The sequence below is a fragment of the Dasypus novemcinctus genome, chromosome 7 (assembly GCF_030445035.2).
Source record: "Dasypus novemcinctus isolate mDasNov1 chromosome 7, mDasNov1.1.hap2, whole genome shotgun sequence".
Lineage (NCBI taxonomy): Eukaryota > Metazoa > Chordata > Mammalia > Cingulata > Dasypodidae > Dasypus > Dasypus novemcinctus.
Genome location: NC_080679.1, coordinates 31,954,267 through 31,978,526, shown reverse-complemented (window position 1 = coordinate 31,978,526; position 24,260 = coordinate 31,954,267). Strand labels below are relative to the sequence as shown.

Here is a 24,260-nt window from a genome sequence, read left to right as displayed (position 1 = left end):
ATGAATTATTGAAGATGACGCAAAGCCCTTCAGAAAAACTAAAAATTAGCCTTCTCTAAAACTCAATGTTTTGCCATGCAAAACCAAAAATATTTTAATTATTTTAAGAAAATCTCAGCTCTATAAAAAAGACTCCCCCTGTATTTTTATTCTATTCACATAGAGCTGTAAATAAGGTGCATTCCTTCTGCTTAAGAAATTAGCATTTCAAAAATATGCCACTTTCTCCTGAACTCCAAGCGTGTCTAATAATGCGAGAAGCAGATTGTCTTCCCTCGTTTCCTTAATTTGTTTCATCTAAAAGCAATTCACTCAACATCTTGTCGCCCTCTGGCAGCTTAGTTTACTTATCCGCACTTAATTTCTCATTTGGACCAAAACAAACTCCTCCAAACTGCTACTGACTGCTAACCGCAAGAGGGGAGACGCGCAGTATGTATCTACTGGGGTACATGCAGGCACAAACATACGCAGGCACAAACACAAGGTGAGCCGCAATCACACTCCAGACTGTAGCTTGGTTTTACAATAGCACTACATGAAAATCAGCTGAACTTTCCCTGCCAGGTGCGGCGGGGTAGGGATAGGGGTGGGGGAGGATAAAAAAAGAAGTCCCCAGGGCATTTACAGTTTGCAGTGGATCATCTTAGTATGCGTGCTGCACTTATACCATGGATGCACCCGGGAGCTTTTCTTTATGCAGCCCTTTCATGTGTATCACTTTGTGTTTTGAACAAGTGAGACTTGCCTTTGTGCCCCCAGAATTTCAAGTGCAGAGTCACACAAGGAACAACAATGGCACGCTAATCCTCGCGCTCTAAATGGGCTCACTTGTGGGTCTGACAATTCGCCCTGGGAAGCGAGAAGGGACGGGACGAGCGAGGGCGCGAGCCGAAGTCGCCTGAGATGAGGAAGAGGACAGCTGCAGAACTAATTTGGATTACATTCCTTGCAGAAATTCTGAAAAGGGCTTTTCGGCATGGCTCAACCCGCAAGCCGCACAGTTATTACCAAATTGCTGCCGACTCGGAGCCGGGACCCCCGCGGGTGAGGCTGAACCACATAGCCCCTCGGTAGGTCGCCTCGTAGAAATTCTTCTCGGCTAAGCCTGCCCGTCAGTCGCAACAGCTTTTGAATGGGTCAATGTGCATAATCAACCCATTGAGGGAAAATATGAAGGGACTCGGAGTGAGGAGGGAGATAAAAAAGGATGTTTCTAAGAGGCCGTTTGGAATCTCAAGTCCGTGTTGGTAATTCCGGAGGTGGCGGGGGCGCAGGACCTGGTATGCATGAAGAATTTCGGAGTAATTGGGAAGGTGCAACCGGCCAGCACAAACTGCGCACATGTGCCATTCGAAGGTCATTTTGAAAGCCTCAGTGCTTATAACTTGTTATTTACTAGGCAAGGAGGGAAAGGCGGGGGCGGAGCGGGAAAACTACGGCGCGCTGTTTTCTGGTTGAGGTCAGGAGAACACCCTCCCAGGGCCTAAAGCTATCCCGACCGCCACCCCCTGAGAATCTTTATCTTCTCAAGCTGCCTCCCACGCTTTCGGGACCCGCGCAGGATGGATCCCGGTATCTCCCCGGCTCTCCAAAATTAACACCCTATCCCACCCCCTCCGCACACACACTTAGGCCGAGGCAGACACCGGTTCACCTCAGTCCCTTTCTATCCCGCTCTCATCCTGGGGAAACTCAAGTGTCAGAAACTTTGAGCTCCCTCGCACCGCAAGTGCTGTCAGAAGCCCTGCCCGCCCAGGCGCGCCAGCCCCACTGCGCTGCCTCTGGGGTTCAATTATCCCTCAGCCTGTCCAGGTACCTGGGGCTCAAGATCTCCAGCACACAGACACAGTGGCTGCGCCCCGAGCTCAGCCGCCGCGCCCTCCCGGGGTTAAATCAATTCGCCCGACCCGCCGGCTCCGCAGCCCAGTTGGGCTGTAAACAGAGAAGTTGGAGGGAGTCCGGCCAATAGCAAGTTGAACTACAGGAAGAACTCTTCCCGGAGCCAAACGCTGCAACCGACGTGAAGTCCGGGCTCCCGACTCTGAGCGTGCCAAACCCTTTTTTTTTTTTTTTTTTTTTTTTTTAAAGAAGTCAGCCTGGCAAGCGAGCGCCCCTCGACTCAATGGGGCGACGACTCCCGGACACCGGCCGAAGAGGCCGGGAGTTCCGGCTCCCGGGCCAGGCGCGCCCGCCCGCTGCGCTCCAGCTGCCCAGCCTGGGCTCCAGTCAGGTCTGACCCCGCCGGGCTCCGGCGACTGAGGGCGCAGCGCCCGCCGGCAGCACGCACAGGTGCAAAGCCCCGCGCTGCGAGCCTCACTGTCCACGGCCCTCGGGCTCAGAAGCCCCCCGGCGGGCGGCGCCCCGGGACCCCAGCCCTTTTGCCGCCCGGCGGGTGCGCGCTTCTCCGAGGCTTCTTGCCTCCGGGGCCAAGACGGGGACTGGAGAGACTCCTCTGAATGGGGATGTGGGGTCTCCCACGCCCCCAACAACAGGCGCCCCCAGAAGGGCTCCCGCTTAGGCGCGAGAAAACAAGGATGGGGGTAAAGGAGAGAGAAAAAAAGAGCGACGGGGGCTCGGAGTGATTTTTCACGGTAAATTACACACACACGCCGGGTAAGTTTGGGGATGGAAAGAGGTGCGACCGAGAGCCCGAGGAAGAGGCCACCGTCGGGTGGTCCCTCCACGCCTGGAAGCGAGGCGGTCTCAGGATGGGCGAAGAGTGCGAGGGAGCCACCCGAGGCAGCCATGCCGGCGGCGGCAGGTTCAACAGCTGGAGTGCGAAAAGAACGAGCCGCGACCCACCTGACTGAGAAGCGCTGCGCTGGACGGTCCCCGCCGCCACGAAAAGGCTCACCCAGACCCACAGTCTTGTCGCCGCCGGCTTCATTTTTGGAAGTCTCAGATCTCGTGCTGACAATTACATGTCCAAATGGCATATCCCCTTTCTGGCGCGCGAAGGAGCTCCCTCAGCCCGGCGCGCGTGGGGGCCGCAGGGGGGCCGGCGGGCGGCGCGCGCGGTGCACCGGCTCCGAGGGCCGCTGAGGGAGTCCGCGCGCGCGGGGCCCGGGAGGGGCGCGGGGAGTCTGGCGGGGCCGGGGGCTGGGAGCGGGCGTGTGTGCGTGGGGTGCTCCGGGCCGGACTGGGCAGCTATTTTCCAGGGTGAGCCTTCGCTTTCTGGCTCCCTCCTCACTTTCTCTCTCTCTGGTTGGTCAACAATAAAAAGGAAGGGGGAAAGAGGGTTTCCAAAAAAAGTTGATGGCCAAGAGGCGGTAGGTTTCCGGCCTCTCCCCCCGCTAGTCGCACTATGTTCGGCTCCTTTTTCTGCTTCCCTGCACCTCCAGTCCAAATCCGGAGGGAAGGGGCGGAGTGGGGGGAAGCGTCTTGCTTCTCCCCCGATCCTGTCCTTTTTCCTCTCAGCTTTCCTCACACTTGTCCGGCGGCTGCTGTAATTAAAGCTCCGAGCGTCATTTCCAGCGCTCCGCCGTCTCCAGCTGCAGCCCCTCAGAGAAATTAATAAGACTCCCGGAAAAAAAAAAAAGGAAAAAAAAAAAACAACCTTCCACGCAACCAGGCAGCTCTGCTCAGCCGCTCAAACCCCGCCCCTGCTCTGACCCAACTAGCCACGCCCTTTCCCCCGCCCCCCCAAAGGGAACTCTTATTGGCTTAGCCACTCCCCAAAATCCTCGCTCTCCGGAGTTTGGGAAAACACCTGTCAGCCGGAGAGCTTAGGGTGGTGGGGGCGGGGGAAGATGGATTTAAAGGGCTAACCCGAGGCCGCTGCCTGGAACACTCTCCTTCCCGCCCCCGGCAGGCGCACAGCTAGCCCGGCCCGCAGGGTGGGCAGAGCACCAGAGGGTTGTTTTTTGTTTGTTTTGTTTAAAGTGTGTCGACATTTTCGCCTTTGCATCGCGGTGCTCATCCACAGTCAGGACTTTCCTTAGAAAAAGAAGGAAAGTCAAGGTTGCTTGAGACAAAAAAGCCTCTCCTCACCTCTTCACTCCCTTACCGCTTCACTCCCTTTGCTCCACACTCAGCAAGTAGTTTAAAAGCCGCTGGTACAGTAACTGGGAACCTCCTCAGATTAGGTAGTCCTGGGGTATCCCCCAACTTTGCAGCCTCTCCTCCCGCACTGACACTGAACAAAACTAAAACTCCACATTTGCAGAGCCACAACTTTTGAATTTTAGACTCTGTGGGTCTTTTCATCTTTTCACCCAACTCTGGAACAACTTGGTTTTGGTTCCTTTTCGTTACGCAGATTGTATTCCAAAACCGTTTATTTTGGTCCTAAAAGGCTAGAAATTGTCCTAGACCTGAACTTTTCAGTCTGAAAGAACTTAAGATGCCCATACAAAGATATAATTGACCTGAAGTGATTAGGCTTATTCTATAAGGGACCCAATTTTAAGTCGCTTCTCTTTCCACGCTCTGCCAGTTCACGGTCCCTACCTAGATCAGGGCTAGCTATGGCAGTCTCTGGGCTTCTCTGGAACTAAAATATCTTAGGACAATGTCATATCAGTGTACATATCCCTGGCCTTATGCAGCCCTGAGACTGTACCTTGGGCAGGGTCCAGTGTCTCTCCCCAGGGTAGTAAGTTAACGGTTTGCTATTTGCACAGGCATTTTATATATGAATTATTTTCTTTTTTTCGATTTCTCTAGGAGCAACAAAAACAATATAAAAAGTATATGGGTGCTTAAAAATTACACCGTTCTGCCTCTTCAATCATCATCTGAGACCTTCCCTGTATCTTTTATCTATATTCCCATCCCTTAAGAATTCCCATGGACGTGAAAACAGAACAGCAGTCGCACCCCAGAAGCCTGAAGCCTTCATTCTCTTAGGCCCACAACAATTAGGAAGCCTTGAGAAGAGGCCAAACAAACTGAGCATGCTGTCTTATCCAGAAGCAGCCTAGGGCGGAGAGAAAATAAACCTAGAGCAGATGATGGTGACTTGACCAGAATGGTACTGATTGTAGCAGAACTGTGCACACTGCTCTTTGGGATCATCTTTTCCTATTTTTATTGTCTTGCCCCTCTGCTTTCTTTTCTGTTTTTCAATTTTACCTCCATGAAAGCTACTTTCTAAAATTCTCATTCTCCCCCAGGATAAAACATTAAGTGACAAAAACAAACTTCTTGCTTTTGGGAAATCTGAAGTATCTGTCTTTTTAAAAAAAAAATCTTGTTTCTGATGCTAAGATTGTTGTAGGAAATGAACGCGTATTTTAGCTTAAATTGCAGGAAAAACTAAATTGTTTTTAGCTTGTTTTCTATTTGTGTCACTTGTGATAGTTTTTCCTTCCCTATTAATTTTATAGCGCTTGTGTGACAGAAACTCTCCTATACACCTTGGTCTCATCCATAGCTTCTGGAATAAACTTAGCAAACAAATGATGGGTTTTAATCAATATTCATTGGTTAGAAAAAAAACTTGCTGTATGTATGTGAATACTAGACAGCCCATACAACATATCCACCAATTAAAATACCTAACACACCATGATTTTGCCTCGAATGCTCTGCTTATTCTGTGTTAGTTCCATTTTCCTGTCTCTGATTGAAATAATGATCAGTACCTTACCAAAAGTAAGCCTTTAAGGTAATTTGGCATGTAAGCTCTACTCAAAAGAAGCATCCTGCTGTCTGGTCTACCAATCAGACTCTAGCTCAAATAATTTGAATATGAGACCTAGAGAGAGAGAGAGGAAAGTGGTACCCTGTGGAGGCAAGTTGGAAAGATGAGAAAGTAGAAGCCATGAGGTAGAATCATGTGTGCCTGCTCTCTTTTGTTTCCAGTCTCTACTGAATTATCATAGGAAAGGAACACTAGATTAGGGAACATGTACTACCTGTGTGGAAAGAAAGGCATGCTAACTGAATCCTATAGCTTCCTGAGATGGATCTATGTACTTCTTCAATATTCGGAGTACCTTTATAAAAAATTCTTGCCAATTGAATTATCTAAAATGTGTTGCTGTTGCTTTCTACAAGGGAAAAAGAAAAAAAGAAAAAAACCTAACTCAACGCTTGTATAAGTGAATGCACTTAGTAAATAGAAGAACACCTGGAGTTATCTGCTGTGTACCCCCTTTTTAGGAATTGCCCTGCTCTAGTTATACGTTTTTTATTTGACTCTGCCCCCACGGTACAACCTTCCCTTTACTACCTGATTCTGAATTAAATCAATCAAAATACCTTTGTTACTGTTGACGGGATAGAGATGGTCACTTGCCCTGAGTACCTTCCCTGAAATTTTTGTTCATGGAAAAAAAAACAGCTCATATTCGGTCTTTCACTGTCAGAACTGACTTGGCTATGCTTCCTTCTACACAGGCATAACCAGGCTGCATGACAAAGAATGAAGCTGCCATTTAGAAGGAGCAAAAACCCGGAGAGGTCTAGGTTTCTTAGTTGTTCAAACTCCTACTTTCCTTAAGTTAATTCATTTTTTTAATTTTATTTTCTACCTGAAACAAGAACAGTGTAAAATGGAAAAGGAACTTCTCCAGCTTGAGTGAGATCATATGGGCGTGCATGTCCCTTGAGGAAGACATCTTAGTATGGCCTTGAGTTCCCTTTCCCATTTTCTATGACTTCCCTTGTATGAAGCCATGATCCCAACATAGAGATGCCTTTATCATGTGCTGCTTTTCCATATCCCAGTTTCCACTTCATTTCTTCCATTAGTAATAGAACCCAGAGTTCTGACATCATGAGTAACAGAATGCTGCCTGTTGGAGAAAATAATACATTGAAATCAGAATCCAGTAATGAATCAGATCCCTAACTTTGTCCCAAAGTCTCTTAATTTGCACATTTATCTGCTTGGTTCTGAGACTTCTTTAAAGGTAAGGTTAGAGCTTGCTGCTTTCCATATTTTGCCAGTGGCCATTAATATAAATCTGGGTAGATATCAACTAAGGAAAGAAAACGGGAACCTATCATAAATAAATCAGTTATCTTCTAATGAACATTTTAAAATAAAGATTGGGTTCTCTTTTTTTCACTTTCTGTGCATCTTCTCATCTTTCTATATTACCTTGTTAGGTTGAGCAAGTTATTTCATATACCTGTGCATGTTTTCTCATCTTTAATGGAAGTGGTTGTAATGCCCCAAATCTAAGACTTCATGGGTCTATAACTAATCCACTACCTATGAAGGGTTAGTCATAATTTTCACAGATTTTATTTCTCTAATGCCCCTTCCTCTACCCACTCCCAACTAGCCCACCAACACAGACATACGTTTTAAACAGCCTTAGAGAAATATCCAAATGAGTTTTGAAATTTTATTTATCAGTCAAAGGAGATGTTGATAAATACCGATCATTATTACGATGATCAAGCCAATGACAGACGCAGGCACAGTTTTTTGTCTTTTGTTTTTTAACTTAACACTTGAAATAACACCTTTGCTCTTTACTCTCTGGTTTCTGGACTTCACTGATATTTTGGTGATAATTTTTTAAAGCAAAAAAAAACACAACCTTTAAAAGTTCACATTTTTTAAAATGCATTAATACACATTAACTAAAGAAATTTTTTTGTTACCTTAGTTATTTTAATATCCAAAGATGCCCTCCCCAAGATCATTTCATTCTAGTAAGGGCTATTTTCTGCTATGTGAACAATTAAACCTTATTTTTTAATTACTGAAGAAGAGTGATTGAACATAAATAAATAAAATAATAAAATCTATTTTGCTTTAATGTCCATTCATCAGTGTCTGTCCAAGTTCTTATGGACATTTTTGGCTTGTGGTTCAAACTGCAAAGCAATTTCAGTCCTGTGGACATAGTAGTCTTTCCCAACAAAATTGTGAAAAATTATTTTCCTAGTAAAAGATTTCCTATAGTGTATCTGATTATGTAGTTTCTCAAACCAATTTCTTGTGTCCCATATAGCTTTTTTGACTGCTTTGTAAGCTTAAAGATAAAGCCTTCAACAAGAGCTTGCCAGTTAAATCTGAAAACTACAGTGTAAGGAAATTCCTCTCTCTTTGGGTGCCTATGTCTCTGGGGTCCATGTTTATATAAATAAGTCAACTAGTGAGGTTATTTATTAAGGCTTTGCTTGTACCTGACCAGAAATCTTAATAAAGAAAAGTTTGGCAATTTCTTTTCAAGATAGCCTCTTATATTCTACTTACTTCCTTCTTTTTTCTTAATTCTGCAAAGAGCTTAATCATGTTATGTTTAATACATAGATTTCTCAAAAAAAGTCTGAAATTGCATTTGTTATGCACACAAAAAATGGGTGTTATTTTGACTAAGGACACAAAAAATTCTTAGAATTTGTCTTGAACTCCAGCCAAATAGTTTCATTTAGAACCTATGTATTTTTAATTTATTTTTTATTTTTTAAAAGATACTTAGACTACACAAAATGTTATACAAAAGAAGTATAAGGAATTCCCGTATCACCCACTCCCCACACCTCCCATCCTTTCCCACATTAACAACTTCTTTCATTAGTGGGTACATTCATTGCATTAGATGAATACATTTGGATCATCGCCACTAAGCATGGATCATAGTTTACATTGTAGTTTACACTCAATTCTGTAGGTTATGGCAGGATATATGATGGTCTGTAGCTGTGCTAAAGGCAGAGAGAGGGGAAAAGAGGTGTAATATGGGGGTATTTTTGGGACTTGGAGTTATTCTGAAACTATATCTTTTTCCTCAGGTTTGTATAGGGCTGCATAAATCTTCAAAGCTTCAACGAAAAGGTTCAAAGAGTTCAGAAAGAGACACACACACACTGAGTCTTCTTCTTTTAACACTTTAATAGCCTGGCTCCTCCTTACCCAATCAATTATCTTTCAGAATAACCCAGTATTTTGGTTCTCCAATTCTCTTGGCACTTTTCCTTACCAAGTTTGTACTCACCACCGAGAAATCTGTCATGTGGCCCATGATACCTAGTAGGTTCTTTGCTTGGCACTGACCCCTAGAGAATCATAACTTTGTAAATCCCAGGCTAGGCATTCCAAAACATTTAATATCACAATTCACCAGCACAGAGTATCCAGAAGGGGAGCTGTCAGAAATGTTAGTTCTCACAAAGTAATATCAAAATATAATAAGAATAAAAAAATAGCAAAAGTCAAATTGGTCATGTTTAATAAAACTGAGAAAGCAATATGTGTGGATAAAAGTGTGTGGTAGTATATATGTATTTTCTTCAGAATTATGATTATTAACTTATATTGATAAATTAAAAATGTTTTCCCATATTATTTGCCTCTTTAATCTGTCCATAAAGACTCTGGAAAAATAAACACTGGTTGGTAAATCTTAAAACTTTTGCTTGTGAGATCTGGATTTTTTTGTTTGCTGAGTTTTTAACCCAATCATAATCAGAATAATTTATTGAACAATTTTTAAATAACATAGACTTTCTCAAATACAAAGTTTATTTAGAAATAGTATACTAATAGTATGGCATGCCATATTACCTACTGATCATTTCTGGTCTTCCTACCTTTTAAAACAAAACCAATTTATAAACAATTGATACCACTTGTATAAATTGTTGAATGAAGAAATATTTCACCGGATAATCCTTTGTAATATTTTCTTATACAGTGTAAAGTATTGTCATCAACCATTACCAGCCTTAATATTTTATGTATATTTTCAATAAAATCATATTAACATATTATGACAATATAAGGCATTAATATTTATGTTAGCTAATATATGCATTCTAAATTAACATTCTTTCAATATTGTCATTTGGGGTAAATATTGATAGAAAAAGAAAAATGTTCTTTGGTTAATCAAATACTGGAGGAATAATATAATTATGATAATTTATTGTCATCTATTAGATAGAGTAAGAGGGTAGGAGAGGTCTGTTTCACACAGCTTAATGTAACTTTGCTAAATGAACACTTTAAGACAGATGGAATTACCACTTGTCTTACAGCATCTACTTATCACTCCCTTTACTAACTTCAAACCCACTGGAGAAAATGTTATGCATCATACTGAAAATATATCATCATTGTAATTTTATTCCTTGTCTCTATTTTTTTTCCAAAATACTATCATCATATTCTTTGTATCATAGCTCTCATGGAATATTATTTAAAGAACATAAATCAGTGATAGTAGTTACCACTAAATCCAAAACTAATTTTCATTATGTCTTAACATGATTACATTTAAGCATAAGTTTATCCCATAGTACTTCTCTATGAAATGCAAATTACTAATCACTAAAATTATATATATACACACACATATATAAGGATATATTATAATTTCGCCCAAATTTTTGCCATAAGATGAAAAAAATCACTTTCTATTTTTTTCTGCTACATAAAATAACTAGTATTTTTGTTTATTCCAGTTTAGTATGATGTGGATATTTATTTTCCAAAGTAAATATTTATAGAGGTATTAAGACCTCTTTCCCCTCTCCCATACTTTCCCCCTCGTTATTATATCTTTGAAAGAACATAATAAATGAACTTTCATTTTTAAATGAGAGAGATTGAGACAGAGAGGAGAGAAAATAAAAATGAGGTTTTATTGTACCAAGCATGGCATTGCTTTTCATTATCCTGGTAAGCCAGCAAGTAGCGATGATATCATAGAGTTAATTGCAATGTCAGTCAGGAGACAGATTATAAAGGTGCTATATTTTAAAAGAAAAAAGAAAAATTTATGTTTTAAGTAATTGGAAACTTTCCTGTATGCAAGCAAAGGTATTTTACATTCAAATACAGGATTCTTAAGGGTCCTCCTGATGAACTTCATATGCCTGTTTTCTAAATAGAGCTGAAATGAATGGGCATTGCTACTAATGTAAAATTGGCACTTTCATAATTTTAACCACACAAATAAGATCAACATAGCTGGCAAGATAAAAAAATTATCTTTTCAAATATTTGAATAGGAACTGTAGTCTATCTGCCTTTCAGTAAAGTGACTAATTGTGCTGGCTAAAACTACACCTTTACGATTGCAAGGCTCAGATCCTGCAAAGATACTGAAGTTGGTTTTCATTCCCGTGGCCTTCACTGAACATTAATCAGAAGTGTTTGCTATGCAAATCTTGTCATACTAAGCAATTACGGCTGTTCCTAAACTGACCTCATATTTATTTATTACTTCAGCGTTTTACTCCCAAACCTTGTCTGATCTTTTCAAACACACACAGTTTTTATGTTGCCTTTTAAAGGTACACAATGCAGATATCTTTAATTTATTTGTGCTTGGTATAAATGGAGAGCCTGCATAACTCTCTCCATCTGCAATGCAGTGCTTAGTGAGTCTGAATAATATTCCAGTGACTGTTCATGCAAACTATTTTCACCCCAGGGTCTTTGTTAGGATGAAGAGGCCCTTCTAATAGCTTGAGGCCATGACACCTTGTTTGGTCTTACTCTGCAACATTAGCTGATAACTAATGGAAACTGTCAGCTACACAGTACATAAAGCAGGTGGGGGGGGGAGGAGTATTTTTATAGCAGGGTAGTTAAAAATAAAATATACAAAAAAATTCACAGCTATCTTTTACATAGTTTCTCAGCTTCACCTGTCCTCAGTATGTGCATCTCCTATAGTCAGATTGCACTAATCAAGAGAAAGAGTTTGAAAACATAAAACCACAGTTGATAAAAGCAGTAATGATCTTTAACTGGCTAATATTATATAGCCACAGGAATTCCCATTTTGTGACTTCTGGTTGAGCAACAGTGGCATCCAGTGGCCAGATCATTGTTTCCATGATTAAAGTGTTAGAGGAAGTTCAGGCTAATAGCACTAAATGCTTCAGATGTATTTAACCTGAGCAAAGGAATTTACTATGAAAAACAAGTCAAATGCCCTTGTTCCCAGAGCAAGCCTGGTTCAAAACTATGTCATAAATTTTGGCTCTAACAACTGGGAAATACAGGAAATCTCTCCAATACCCTTTAATAACTTTAATTTAGGATCTCTATTAACTCTTTACCATGTATATGCATATCGACTCCATTAGCTGTAACCTTGTTATGCTAGAAAATTTCCCTACAACAAGCTAGATACCAATTCCTATGACAATACCTCACAAAATCAAAAGCTGTAAAATAACCGCTGATAACATGCCCTCATTGCTCATTTTGTACAGTAATGTTCTGATAGCCCCATGTGTTAAATATGACCCCTAATGGTTGTGTGCAATCCATGGATGACATTTGGGATCATGTTGGTGCTGATCTGGTATAATAAAGAGTCTTGGACCTAAAAAGGTTTTTGGTTCAGCACTTTCACTTACTGAAAGGCCAAATAAATTCTCTGAACCCCACTATATCACTCTCACAGGGGTTTCTGAGGCTTAAATGAGATAAATATAAAGCTTCCAACACAGTCCTTGCCCTGGAATACACACTCAGTAATGAAGTGCCAAGGAGCACAAGTTCTGTAAGCAGACTTCCTGTGCTCAAATCCTGACTCCGACACTGACTAGCTGTGTGACCCAACATAAATATCTCAACCTGGGCTTCAGTTTCCCCATCTATAAAGGGAGAATAATAACAGCACCTGCCTCCTACAGTTATAATAAGGTCTAAATGAAAAAGGATGTTCATATTCTTAGGACAGTGCCTGGCACATAAAAATAATCAAGAAATAGTAGCCTCTGTTCAAAGTTGCATTCTTCATATACAAAAGAGAGTTTACTAACAACAGTACGAAATGCTCTATGATTTTCCATCCAGTTCTCATTATACTTCCCTGAACTCTGCCATCTATATGATTAATGATATATATTTTTCAAGTGGGCAAACCATCATGAAAAGTACAGTCTGTGGAGATGGAACTTGACCATAGCAAATCAGTAGCATGTAAGCAAAACCATAAGTGTGGAAGTGTGAGTGTAGGCAGTATGTGTGAGTTCAGGGTCCTTCAGAAAGAGACAGTAAGGGGGAAGGAATAGCAATAATCTGGGAGGAGTGGGAAAGTACAAAATACAACTTGGTACCACTGTTGAAGCTACATATGATATTCTCTATTTTCACAGAGAACTAATACTTGTACGTGTGTGAGAAAGAGAGAGGTGGGGTAGAGGGAAAGAGTCTCTGAATTTGAGGAAATTGAGCTAGTACTTATTTAATCAAAATCCATTTTATATCAACATTAAGACAAATATGAGTACTTACCTGCATGTTTCACTTTTTTTCAACCTATTTTATCAGATACAAAACCACAACAATTTAGAATTAGATTTGTAAGAGTTCTGTGAAGTACAGTTAAGAACACCATTTATACCACCTCTGTAATTGCTGTTTATTGCTACCAGCAAACACCCTTTGGGTGAAAACTAAAGGGTCTCATGTTGAAGATTTTTCCGTTTAGGAACACTGGGGAAGGTTCTTCCTTCAGACTAATTCCTTTGGAGTTTCAGCTGCTTACTTCTACACTGAATGAGTCTGTAGGTGATCTCTGCTGTTCTTCTTTCTCTTCTTCCTCCTCCTTCGTCCTCTTCCATTCCCAGTATAGGTTACTTCCCTTATCCCTCCATGATACTTAATTTTAAAGAAGCAGACATTAGAAAGGGATGTCTTTAAAATAATTCTTAAACATGCTCCCATAGTATGCTGGGTTGTTTCTGATACCACATAGCCAAGGCCCTTATTGGATTACAATCAAAATAATTGTTTTTCAATTAAAATGACTGATTTTTTTTTCAGAAACCAAAAGTAGATGGTCAAAACTCAGCAAGCCTGACCCAAAGGCATGGTGGCTACAACACAAGATGTTGCCCGGGGAGAACATTGGGGCTGCTGGGAATTCCTAGAATTCTTTATTCTATCCTTAGAATAAAGTGTAGGAACTGGCAAAGTGGAAGAAAGGTCAAGGAGCAGGTGAACACAGCCAAGTGGACTAAGTCACAGGGTCCAAAAGACTGCGCCAGCTCTGACAAGACTGAGTGAGTCATTGGCACTGTGAGACTCAGTGGAGAAGGCGGTAACAGTGATCCTTCAAGTCTTTCAATTCAGAAATCAAGCAAGGGGGCGCTCTTGGTCATGTTTAGTAGGACATCTGGAAAAAACAGGCAGTATGGTTTTAGAACCTAGATCCAAGGAAGGAAGCCTTCTCAGCAGAACCAAGAAGCACATTTCCCCCTCAAAATATACCAGTCTGGATTGACTGCTGCTAGAAATTCCACCATTATTAAGACATTCTTTGTGTTGCTCATTCCTATATTCCTTCTCCGCTAAAATGTAATATGCTCAAGAAATGAAAACAATAAATCAGTAATTCCTTTGTATGAACTTCTTTCACTACATGCTTTTCAATATATCAATAGAGGGGAACTAGTGATATATAAACGATCTCTGCTAAGAGAAGGAGGTAACAATTGTTGAAAATAGGAAAAAATGAATTAGGGAGCTTTTCACATAAACTCAACATTCTTTTTCAAAACAAGTTTCTGAAGTTATTTTTTTTCTTATTTTTTTTTTAATGTTACACTCAAAAAATATGAGGTCCACATACACCCCCCACTTCCCTCCCCCCAGTCCTCCCCCATAACAATGAGACATTCATTGCATTTGGTGAATACATCTCTGAGCAGTGCTGCACCTCATGGTCAATGATCCACATCATAGCCCACACTCTCCCACAGTCCACCCAGTGGGCCATGGGAAGACATACAGTGTCCAGTAACTGTCCCTGCAGCACCACCCAGGACAACTCCAAGTCCCGAAAATGCCCCCACATCACATCTCTTCCTCCCACTCCCTACTCCCAGCAGCCACCATGGCCACTTTCTCCACACCAATGCCACATTTTCTTCGATTATGAATCACAATAGTTCATGAATAGAATATCAGTAAGTCCACTCTAGTCCATACTCTATTCCTCCATCCTGTGGACCTTAGAATGGTTGTGTCTACCCCACATCTATATCAAGAGGGGGCTTAGATTCCACATGGAGGCTGGATGCAATTCTGCTTTCAGTTGTAGGCACTCTGGGCTCCCTGGTGTGGTGGTTGACCTTCTTCACCTCCATGTTAGCTGAGTGGGGTAAGTAAAATAAACCCGAGTGTAGGGGTTGCAAGACTTTTGGGGCTCAGGGCCTGGCTATCACATGGTCAGTCCAGAGATTCAGATCCCCTGGGTATACATTAAATCCCAGCACCAACTACAGTTCCAGTAAAAGTAACAGGAGAGAATTGTGGACAAAGATCACATCTGAGTCCAGCTCCATCACACAGAAACAAAGTAGGGCCAACTGAAATTATTAAACTAAGTGCATAATCAGACAACTGTCTAAAAAAACACTTTAACCACTTGGCCAATATTATTTTTTTCCTGAAGGCTAGACTCAATCTTTTTTACAAAAGCTATCATATAAGCTCAGAAATATGCAAACATTTATTAAGTATTGACTCTACTTAATGCCAACTCTACAGAGCAGGGTAAGAAAGTGCCATGAGAAAATGGTCCCTGATATCAGAGAATTTACAACTGCGGAACTCTGTTTAATTTGTCCATCTTATCTGTACAGGAGAAAAAAAAAGTGGTTGCTTTTTCTAAAACATAAAATTAATGCTGTTATCTTCAGTTTCAGGAAGTAATGAGAACTTAAGACCTAATGTAATAGGCTACAAAACAAAAAATTTAAAAATAGAAATTCATTCTGTGACCACCAGGTTTTTAAAAACACTACATAAGCCATTCACGACAGGGTTGCTGCATCTTGCCTTTGGGGTACAATGTTGCCCTATGCCAGGCAACAAAGCAGTTAAGTGATCCGCTAAATAAATAGGCTCTTCCCTTGCAGTCTCTCTTGAAGGGAAAGTGGTTGTTATTAAGTATGCACTATATTGAATAGGGCAATTCAATTGGAGAGAGCTTTATGTTAAAGACATTTTTCACAAAACACAAGTTTCTTGACTATTTAGAAATAGAACATATTTTCAAGAGTGCCTTGATAACACTTTATATGTGGGTTGTCAGCTTGCTTTGTCCTATTAAAGCAATCGTGATTCAGCATTCTTGGAAGAAAAACTGGGATATAAAAATCCTCAATAAATATTTTCAAAACATGAGAAATACAAGAACAAGTTTTGCTGTCTTTTTTTGTGTGTGTGAAAGACCTGGGGGAAAGAGAATATGCTTGAAATTGTGAGTCTAGATGTTCCTTTTCTCTTCTCTTCCAAACAGCAAAGCAAAAGGCCCTAGTATTTGATTTGTTTCCCTGTACTCTCCAGTTATTAGAGAGAATCTACAATGGATACAGTGTTGAGGTCAGATTTATTTTCAGAATTTAAGAGCTGATGTCAGAACAAATGGTAGAGCCACATGGAGCAATCAATAAGTGGGTTGTGAAGTCAACTTGTCCTCCTAGCATCTATTGTCATGTTGCTTACAAAACAATGGCTTGCCTATTTTGGGAATGAGAGTATGTATGTGTATCTGAGTGTTTGTTATTTTATTAGTGAAGGAAAGGTTTCCAATATAGTTGGAGAGTTTCTTAGCTAAGAATAATTAATACATATCATATGTAATATATCTAGAATTCATTCTGCCATATGATCAGTTATTAAACAAAATAACTGATAAAAATATGGGGGGCAGGCTATCATTATGTAGATATCCCAAAGGATTAGGGTTTTAAACTGATGGTCTTTGGTGGTATCTCTTTGGAGTTATTTCTGAGGACAGGTGAATGGCTAACTTTACTAAATGGAGAGGTAAGGGAGATGCTGATTTAATGATAGTAGTGTGGTATTTGCCACTGGGGAAGTTCTTTTGAGCCCAGAGCTTGTTTCTAAACTTGACATTCAGTATCAGAGACAAGACAAACATATCACTATGTGTAAATGTGCATACCCACATATCTAAAATATAAATTAGGCAGTTCCTATTCAACCTATGATTATCCTCCCTTTCAGAAAAGAAGAAACCAAATCACTGTGCTCCAGTAACTTTCAGAGATGGCAGAGGTGATAAGGGTTAAGTTAACTGGAATCCAAGAATTTAGATAAGAAGACAGGAGTTCCTTCCACTATATCAGGGACCTGTGCTCTTCTGTCTTCTAATTGCTCAATTTCATGGCTCTTTATAAGCACGAACTCTCAAGCCCTAAGAGGGGTCCTTTAGTAACAAAACTAAAACAACTGTACTAGAATAGGCATCAGTAAGGAATCTATTTTCCCTTCTGAGTTTGGCTACAAAAGATGGGGACTCCTGTGTACAGATATGCCCAAAAAATCAGCAAAAGAAACAGGTAAGATTTTTTTATGCAGCTTCCTAAAGGCATCCTTAAAGAAGTATCTGGTTGCCCAGATATAGAAATAAGTTGTTCTGTATCTATAGCAAATATAGCAGTACCTTAACTAACATATGTGTGTAGATAGAAAATAATCATATTATGGTTAGTCCTGGGCCCATACCCCATTCAGAACGGTCTTGACATTTAGTTTTTCAGCCTTTGCAAGGTTTGCAAGGTCCAATCAATTTGCTTTGAATATTAAAACATTGCCCAGCACCAAAATATATATCTAATATGAGTAAAGGGGGAAATGTTAGACTGTATATATGGTAACACAATAATTTTTTTTTTTAAATCCAGGGAACTACATTACACAGTGAACACTAAGTTAAACCATGGAACTTTAATAGTATAATTATAAAAATGTGCTACCATCAATTGTAACAAATGTTCTACACCAAAGCAAGGTGTTGGTGGTAAGGTGGATTATGGGAATCCTGTTTTCGATGCATGGTTGTTCTGTAAAACCACAACTTCTAATAAAGGAAACAAAATCACTTGTATCAACAGAATATCTCTACTTGTTCGTTTATTAAATGTCACATGGGTTTCAATGAAACCATACCACAGTAGTTTGGTGACTGTGGTAATTTTGATTCATTTTTACTACTGACCATTTATTTTGCACATCTGCTGTGCTAGAAGATTTAGTAAACTGCCAAATAGAATAACATAATAGGGTTAATATCTGGAGCACTGCACAGTTATACACTACTGTGGGAGGAGGGGCACCCGGCTTGCCTCAGTGGCAAACATTGCGGCAAGAGGTGACACCGCCTCTGCCCACTGGGCCTAGACAAGGTGACCACGCCTGACTAGGCCTTTGCTGCTAACGGCTAGCCGGCACCGCCCTCCCCCTTCCTATCTCCCGCCTAGCCCAGCTCTCACTTCCCCTCCCCCCTCCCTTAAACCTAATCTCTTAGTACTCTGTTTGCCCAGCAACAGCTTACAACCACCTATCAGCTTAGTGACAGTGTCAGCCTATCAAGAGTTAGCACATACTCTACTGGCCAATCACTAGCCCAATGCCAGAACATTGCCTTATATGGAAACAGCATTTGCCCTAGCCAATCAGAACCCGCCACACCACTCCCCAATCCTATAAATCTGCATCCCCCTCTGCAATAGACCAGACTTGTGCCATCAGCCTGTCTCCGCGACTTCTTCCTGGGTCATGCGCCCTCCATGCCTTCGGAGCCCCCGAGGGAAGCCTCAGCAGCCTAAGAGGCTTTCTTCCCCACGCCAGGGACCCCTCTCGTCCCACAACGGGACCCCACTCATCCCTTAATAGGGACCCCGCTCGTCCCACAACGGGACCCCACTCGTCCCGCAACAGGGACCCCGCTCGTCCCTTAACAGGGACCCCGTTTCGTCCCTCACACTACTATGGCTTCCAACGGAAGACTGTGACATGTAAATGCTATGTAATGCCTGATTAACTCAGGTAGCTATTGCAAGGTTTTTGTAAAACTAAGATTCTATGAAATACAAATTATCAAAGGCTCATGTGTAGCAAACTCTGCAATCATCAAGATCAGTCCACTTAGCAGCTCATAATGGAAACCTTTTCTCAGGGTCAGACAGCTCCCAAATAAAAGAGCTGTGTCGAAGACGACAGACACAGGAGCTGGTTGAGTAAATGCTATTTCCATCCTGATGGAGGTGGAAGTGCAGGAGAAGGAGGAGATTTGAAGAGACGGGGATATCCTTTCAGAGCATGTAACTATATCCTTTGCTTGATTTCTTGTTCGACAACATGGTAAGCTAGTTAATAATGTTGGCAATGTTTCTGTATTTAAACCACCTAAGATTTCAATGGATTTGCATAACTGAACAGTTTAGATAATAGCTACACACCCAGAAAAATAGGGGGCTAACCTTAAGCTTTGCCCAATGTGAATTATAAATGCTATTTATAATTAATAATTATAATGAATTATTATAAATAATTACAATTTATAATTGTAATCACAATTACACACATCTGAAAGTACCAAAACAGGACAATTTCTCTGATGCCTTCAAATAGCCATTCATTTCAGAGGGAAAAAGAAGTTATTCACATTCTTTAAAACTTCAGTTACCCTACTCTTAGCTTTTATACCTTGCTTTATAAATCAAAGGAGTTTATTAACATTTAGTGCTAGAATATCTTCAGTTCAATACTACCAAGAGAAGGGTTTTTAAAAATTATTTATTATTTTTTTATTTTTAAAGAAGATTTAGATTACATAAACATTACATAAAAAATGGGGATTCCCATATGCCCCACCCCTTGCCCCTCCCACTTTTTCCCACATTAACAACATCCTTCATTAGTGTGGTACATTTGTTAAAATTGACGAACAGGGAAACGGACTTTGGCCCAGTGGTTAGGGCGTCCGTCTACCATATGGGAGGTCCGCGGTTCAAACCCCGGGCCTCCTTGACCCGTGTGGAGCTGGCCGTGCGCAGCGCTGATGCGCGCAAGGAGTGCCGTGCCACGCAAGGGTGTCCCCCGCGTGGGGGAGCCCCACGCGCAAGGAGTGCGCCCGTGAGGAAAGCCGCCCAGCGTGAAAAGAAAGAGCAGCCTGCCCAGGAATGGCGCCGCCCACACTTCCCGTGCCGCTGACGACAACAGAAGCGGGTGCCGCTGACGACAACAGAAGCGGACAAAGAAACAAGACGCAGCAAACAGACACCAAGAACAGACAACCAGGGGAGGGGGGGAAATTAAATAAAATAAATAAATCTTTAAAAAAAAAAAAAAAAAAAAAAATTGACGAACACTTATTGAAGCATTTTTACTAACCATGGGCTATAGTTTACATTACAGTTTACACTCTGTCCCCCACAATTTTGTAGGTTATGGCAAAATATATAATGGCCTTTATCCATCATTGCAATGCCATGCAGGACAATTCCAATGTCCTGAAAATGCCTCCATATTATACCTACTCTTCCCTCTCTCCCCTCTCAGAAACTCTGGTGGCCACTACCTTTGTATCAATGATGAAATTTCTTTCATTGCTAGAATAATAATTTCTATAATAGAATAATAATAAGCCTACCTTATTCCATTGTTCATTCCTCATCTTGAGGATTTTGGGATGGTGATGCACACTCTGTTTCTAAATGAGAGGGGGCTTAGGTCCCATGGGGCAGATGGATGAAACTACCTTATCTGCAGTTGTATTATAGACACTCTGTATTCCTTAGGATGGGCGTTATCCATCATCATCTCCATGTTAGTTATCCTGAGCAGGTGTTGTAACTCTGCTGAGATTCAGGGCTCAAACAGTACATGGACAGACCAAAGAAGATTTCATGTCTTATCTGAAGTTATATCAAACTGGGACAAAGGTCTCCTTATTCTACTGAAAGTGATCTTCCCAAACTACTTCCCAAGCCTCCACTCTAAAGCTGTTCAACTCACATTAAATACTCTTAAACCAACCAAACCAAAAAACAACCCTAATACCTCCCCTCCAAAGCAAAGCTATCCCAAATCACATCAAGTTCCCCAAAACAAACCAACCAATCTACCAACCCAATACCCCCCCATGCAAACAAAGCAAATAAAATAGCATCTTGGAATGAATAAAAAAAACAAAGACAAATGACCGACCTCTCCAAGAATAAAAGTGAGTCAAGAAAAGAGAATGAAAAATAGATAAGATGTTCTAAATTTAATATTAGATAACTAACTGGGAAAAAAGAGCATAAAATCAAAGTGTATTCTTTTAGAACCTATTATTTCCTTCATTTCATTTGATTCTATTATATATAATCATTAATCTTAATTCCATATTAATTGGCTGAGAAGAAATCTGAACTCTTCATTATGTCTGATTAATTATTGATCCCCATAAGCTACTAGGCATCCTAAAGATTTTCCATACATCTATTTCCATAAAATGTAAAATCCAGGGAAACCGACTTTGGCCCAGTGGTTAGGGCGTCGGTCTACCACATGGGAGGCCCGCGGTTCAAGCCCCGGGCCTCCTTGACCCGTGTGGAGCTGGCCATGCGCAGTGCTGATGCGCGCAAGGAGTGCCGTGCCACGCAGGGGTGTCCCCCGTGTAGGGGAGCCCCACGCGCAAGGAGTGCACCCATAGGGAGAGCCGCCCAGCGCGAAGGGGGGAGCAGCCTGCCGAGGAATGGCGCCGCCCACACTTCCCGTGCCGCTGACGACAACAGAAGCGGACAAAGAAACAAGACACAGCAAAAAGACACAGAAAACAGACAACCGGGGGAGGGGAGGGGAATTAAATAAATAAATAAATAAATCTTTAAAAAAAAAAAAAGTAAAATCCAGATAGGCACATAATGACTAAATTAACATTTATAATTTTTGCTTTCTGTTTGGGCAAAAGAGATATTAAATGAAATATAGAGATTGTAAAGGAAGAAACATATCCAAGAAACATCTGTATGTATTATTTCAAAAACTCAGTTTCTAAGGTGCTCCCCAGTATTATTCTCCAGAAATATCTGAAATAGACTGAAAAAAGAAAATAGCAATGATAGCGACTTTCTCATTGAGTCCACAAAAATCAGGCAGCTCTTCATCTAAATAGATGACCTAACAGGGATCCAAAACCTGACAATTTTGTGATTCAAAGTACAAACTATATTTACCATGCATAGTGGGTAATTTATCAGTGGCTATCCTAGACAAAATATGAAACACAAGGGAAATTAATAAATGAAATTTACTTCTAACCTGAAGTGCCTTTAAAAAAACATGCACGGTATATTGCATATGCTCCCACATTACACAAGGTCAACATTGCCAGAAGCATTGTACTGTATCTGTTCGAAGTACATTTATGGAAAAACCTCTAGAGTAGCCCCTAAAATGTTTCCTGGTTGCCAGACGGTAGCCAAAAAGTATTTTCTAAAAACAATACAATAGGCGTTTACTGTCTTTTCCCTTTTATTACTTCCTTCTTTTACTTTAAAAAAAAAGTAACTTGTGTCACTATACAATAAAATATTTAAACATTGGTTAATTCCCTAACAAGAATATAGAAACATGATAATAGAATCACTATCAGCAATAACAAGATTCTGGTCACTTTCTTTTTTCTCTTAAAGCTGTTACCTTGGATGTTGAATACCTCCATAATTTCTGATAGTTTTAAAGGTGGAAATGGTGGCATATCAAGGAGAAATTAAATTTCATCATTTTGGCTTTCACACGTACACTATAAAAGTGACAGCTTGGTGCACTGTAGCTGACAGTTTCCATTAACTAGAAGCTAATGTTGCAGAGTCAGTCCAAACACCGAGTCACGGCCTCTGGCTACAGGAAGGTCTCCTTCATAGTAGGATTCTCACACCCCCCTGGGGAATAAAAGCTATAAATATTTTCTACTAGTTCCCTCTTCAAAGTGATGTAATGAATAATTGCACATTGGGACCCTTTTCCTACTCTGAATCTTCATGGAAAAACATCTCCAGGGGCATTTTATTCATCCGAGCAGGTGACTCAAGCTGACCCTCCTTTATTCCATAGGAGAGAAGCATGGGGCAGGGTTGAAAGTTCAGTCCTTGAAACACTGGTAAAACAATGAGAGAAAACTTGTTTTGAAAAATTTCATGAGGGTTTCTTTTTTCATGAATTGATGGAAAAATAAGCAAGCACCAGGAAAAATTAGTTAAAACAGGAAAAAACAAAAAGCTAGAAAATGGATATGGCTCAAGGAATATTTTGAATGAGACTTCAAAAATAAATGTTGAATTGCTTGCTGGCAATTTTAAGTTTTGGATACTAGGGAAGGAAAACACAATTCCTTTACAAGCATGTTTATATTCAATTAACAAGTTTGTATAAGTATTTGTTGTTAGCCATAGGTGCTGTCAGTGTATACGTGTGTGTGTGTATGTAAAAAGAGCCTATCACTGTTCACAAAGTGATCAACAATACAGTTGAGGAAACTTGTAAATTGTAAATTTTCCAGATGAGGACACAGAAATGGTGATTAAGACCAGAGATAGACTGAGACCACCCAGGGTCAATCCTGGCACTGCCACTTACCAAGCAGATAACCTCGCTGTACCTCAGATTCCTCCTCTGTAAAATGGTAATAAGAGTAGTATCCAGTTATGTCTGAGAACTAAATGAGTTGGTATTTGTAAAACACTTAAATATAGTGTAAATAGTGAAATAAAGCATATTTAATGATGTTATTTGACAAACAAAGAAGGATATAATGATGAATACAAGATAACCCCTGCCCTCTGTGAAGCAAATCGTTAACAACTGTACAATATAGGATCACAGAGTCAGGGCACAAAAGAAATTTCAGCAAATGATCCCTTTTTGTACAGAAAAAAAAGTATCTAGAAAGGATAAATCTCCTGTCATTTACTTAGTACAAAGGGTCCAAAAGAGCAGGTGAAAAGTCCTGTAACAGCTGGTCTCCCAGGGTGGCAGAAAACTGCTCCAGCACACCCCAGTCGGCACTGGAGAAGAGAGACCATTCTATTCTCTTTGAGTGTGGCTTTTATCCACCCGGGGCGGGGAACTGCCACTGAGAATTCCTGTTCCCCAAAGAAGGAGGTAGGGATGCGTGAGTTCTATGGGATGGCCACTTCACAGATGTCTGAGACCTCCCTAACCCCCTCATGGAACGCACTGCCTACTTAGGAGATAAATACAGATAAATATCTGTATTTTCTTACAGATAAATAATAAGAAATTTCCAAAAATAGGATAATTGCAATGTTCAAGCTATACAGAGGAAGTAAAGTTTAACATGGGACTTGAAGGATGAATACGAGTTTTCTAGGTAATCATAGTCCAAGAGGACTGGTGTGAGCCTTTGAAGTACAGGAGACCAGCATGTGCCATGGCCGTGTGTGAAATACCTGTTGTGGTCAAATCAAGGAAGATAGCTTGGTATGGATGAACTAAAAGCACACTGGACAGAATGAGGTTGGCTGGAACAGGTCATGATGGGTCTTGTGCTTAGGAGTTTGGACTT

General features: G+C 40.9%; 1 protein-coding gene and 1 long non-coding RNA gene across 10 annotated transcripts in view; both read right to left on the bottom strand.

The window, feature by feature from the left end:
• Positions 1-3,621, bottom strand: part of ERBB4 (erb-b2 receptor tyrosine kinase 4) — a 1,195,692-nt gene extending 1,192,071 nt beyond the window's left edge. For 6 of the 9 annotated variants that reach the window (XM_058300184.1, XM_058300186.2, XM_058300188.2 and 3 more), the window contains exon 1: positions 2,806-3,620. In XM_058300184.1, coding sequence (XP_058156167.1) covers positions 2,806-2,890 — 85 coding nt within the window. In that variant the 5' untranslated portion in view covers positions 2,891-3,620. Of the gene's footprint in view, positions 1-2,805 lie in introns of all 9 variants that reach the window. The other 3 variants (XM_058300185.2, XM_058300187.2, XM_058300190.2) reach the window with 1 other exon arrangement.
• A 2,828-nt stretch (positions 3,622-6,449) lies between these two features.
• Positions 6,450-13,698, bottom strand: LOC131279143 (uncharacterized). Its single transcript, XR_009186483.1, has 2 exons — positions 13,419-13,698; positions 6,450-6,743 (listed from the first exon to the last, which is right to left on the bottom strand). It is a non-coding gene; the product is annotated as an uncharacterized lncRNA (long non-coding RNA).
• Between the last annotated feature and the right edge of the window lie 10,562 nt (positions 13,699-24,260).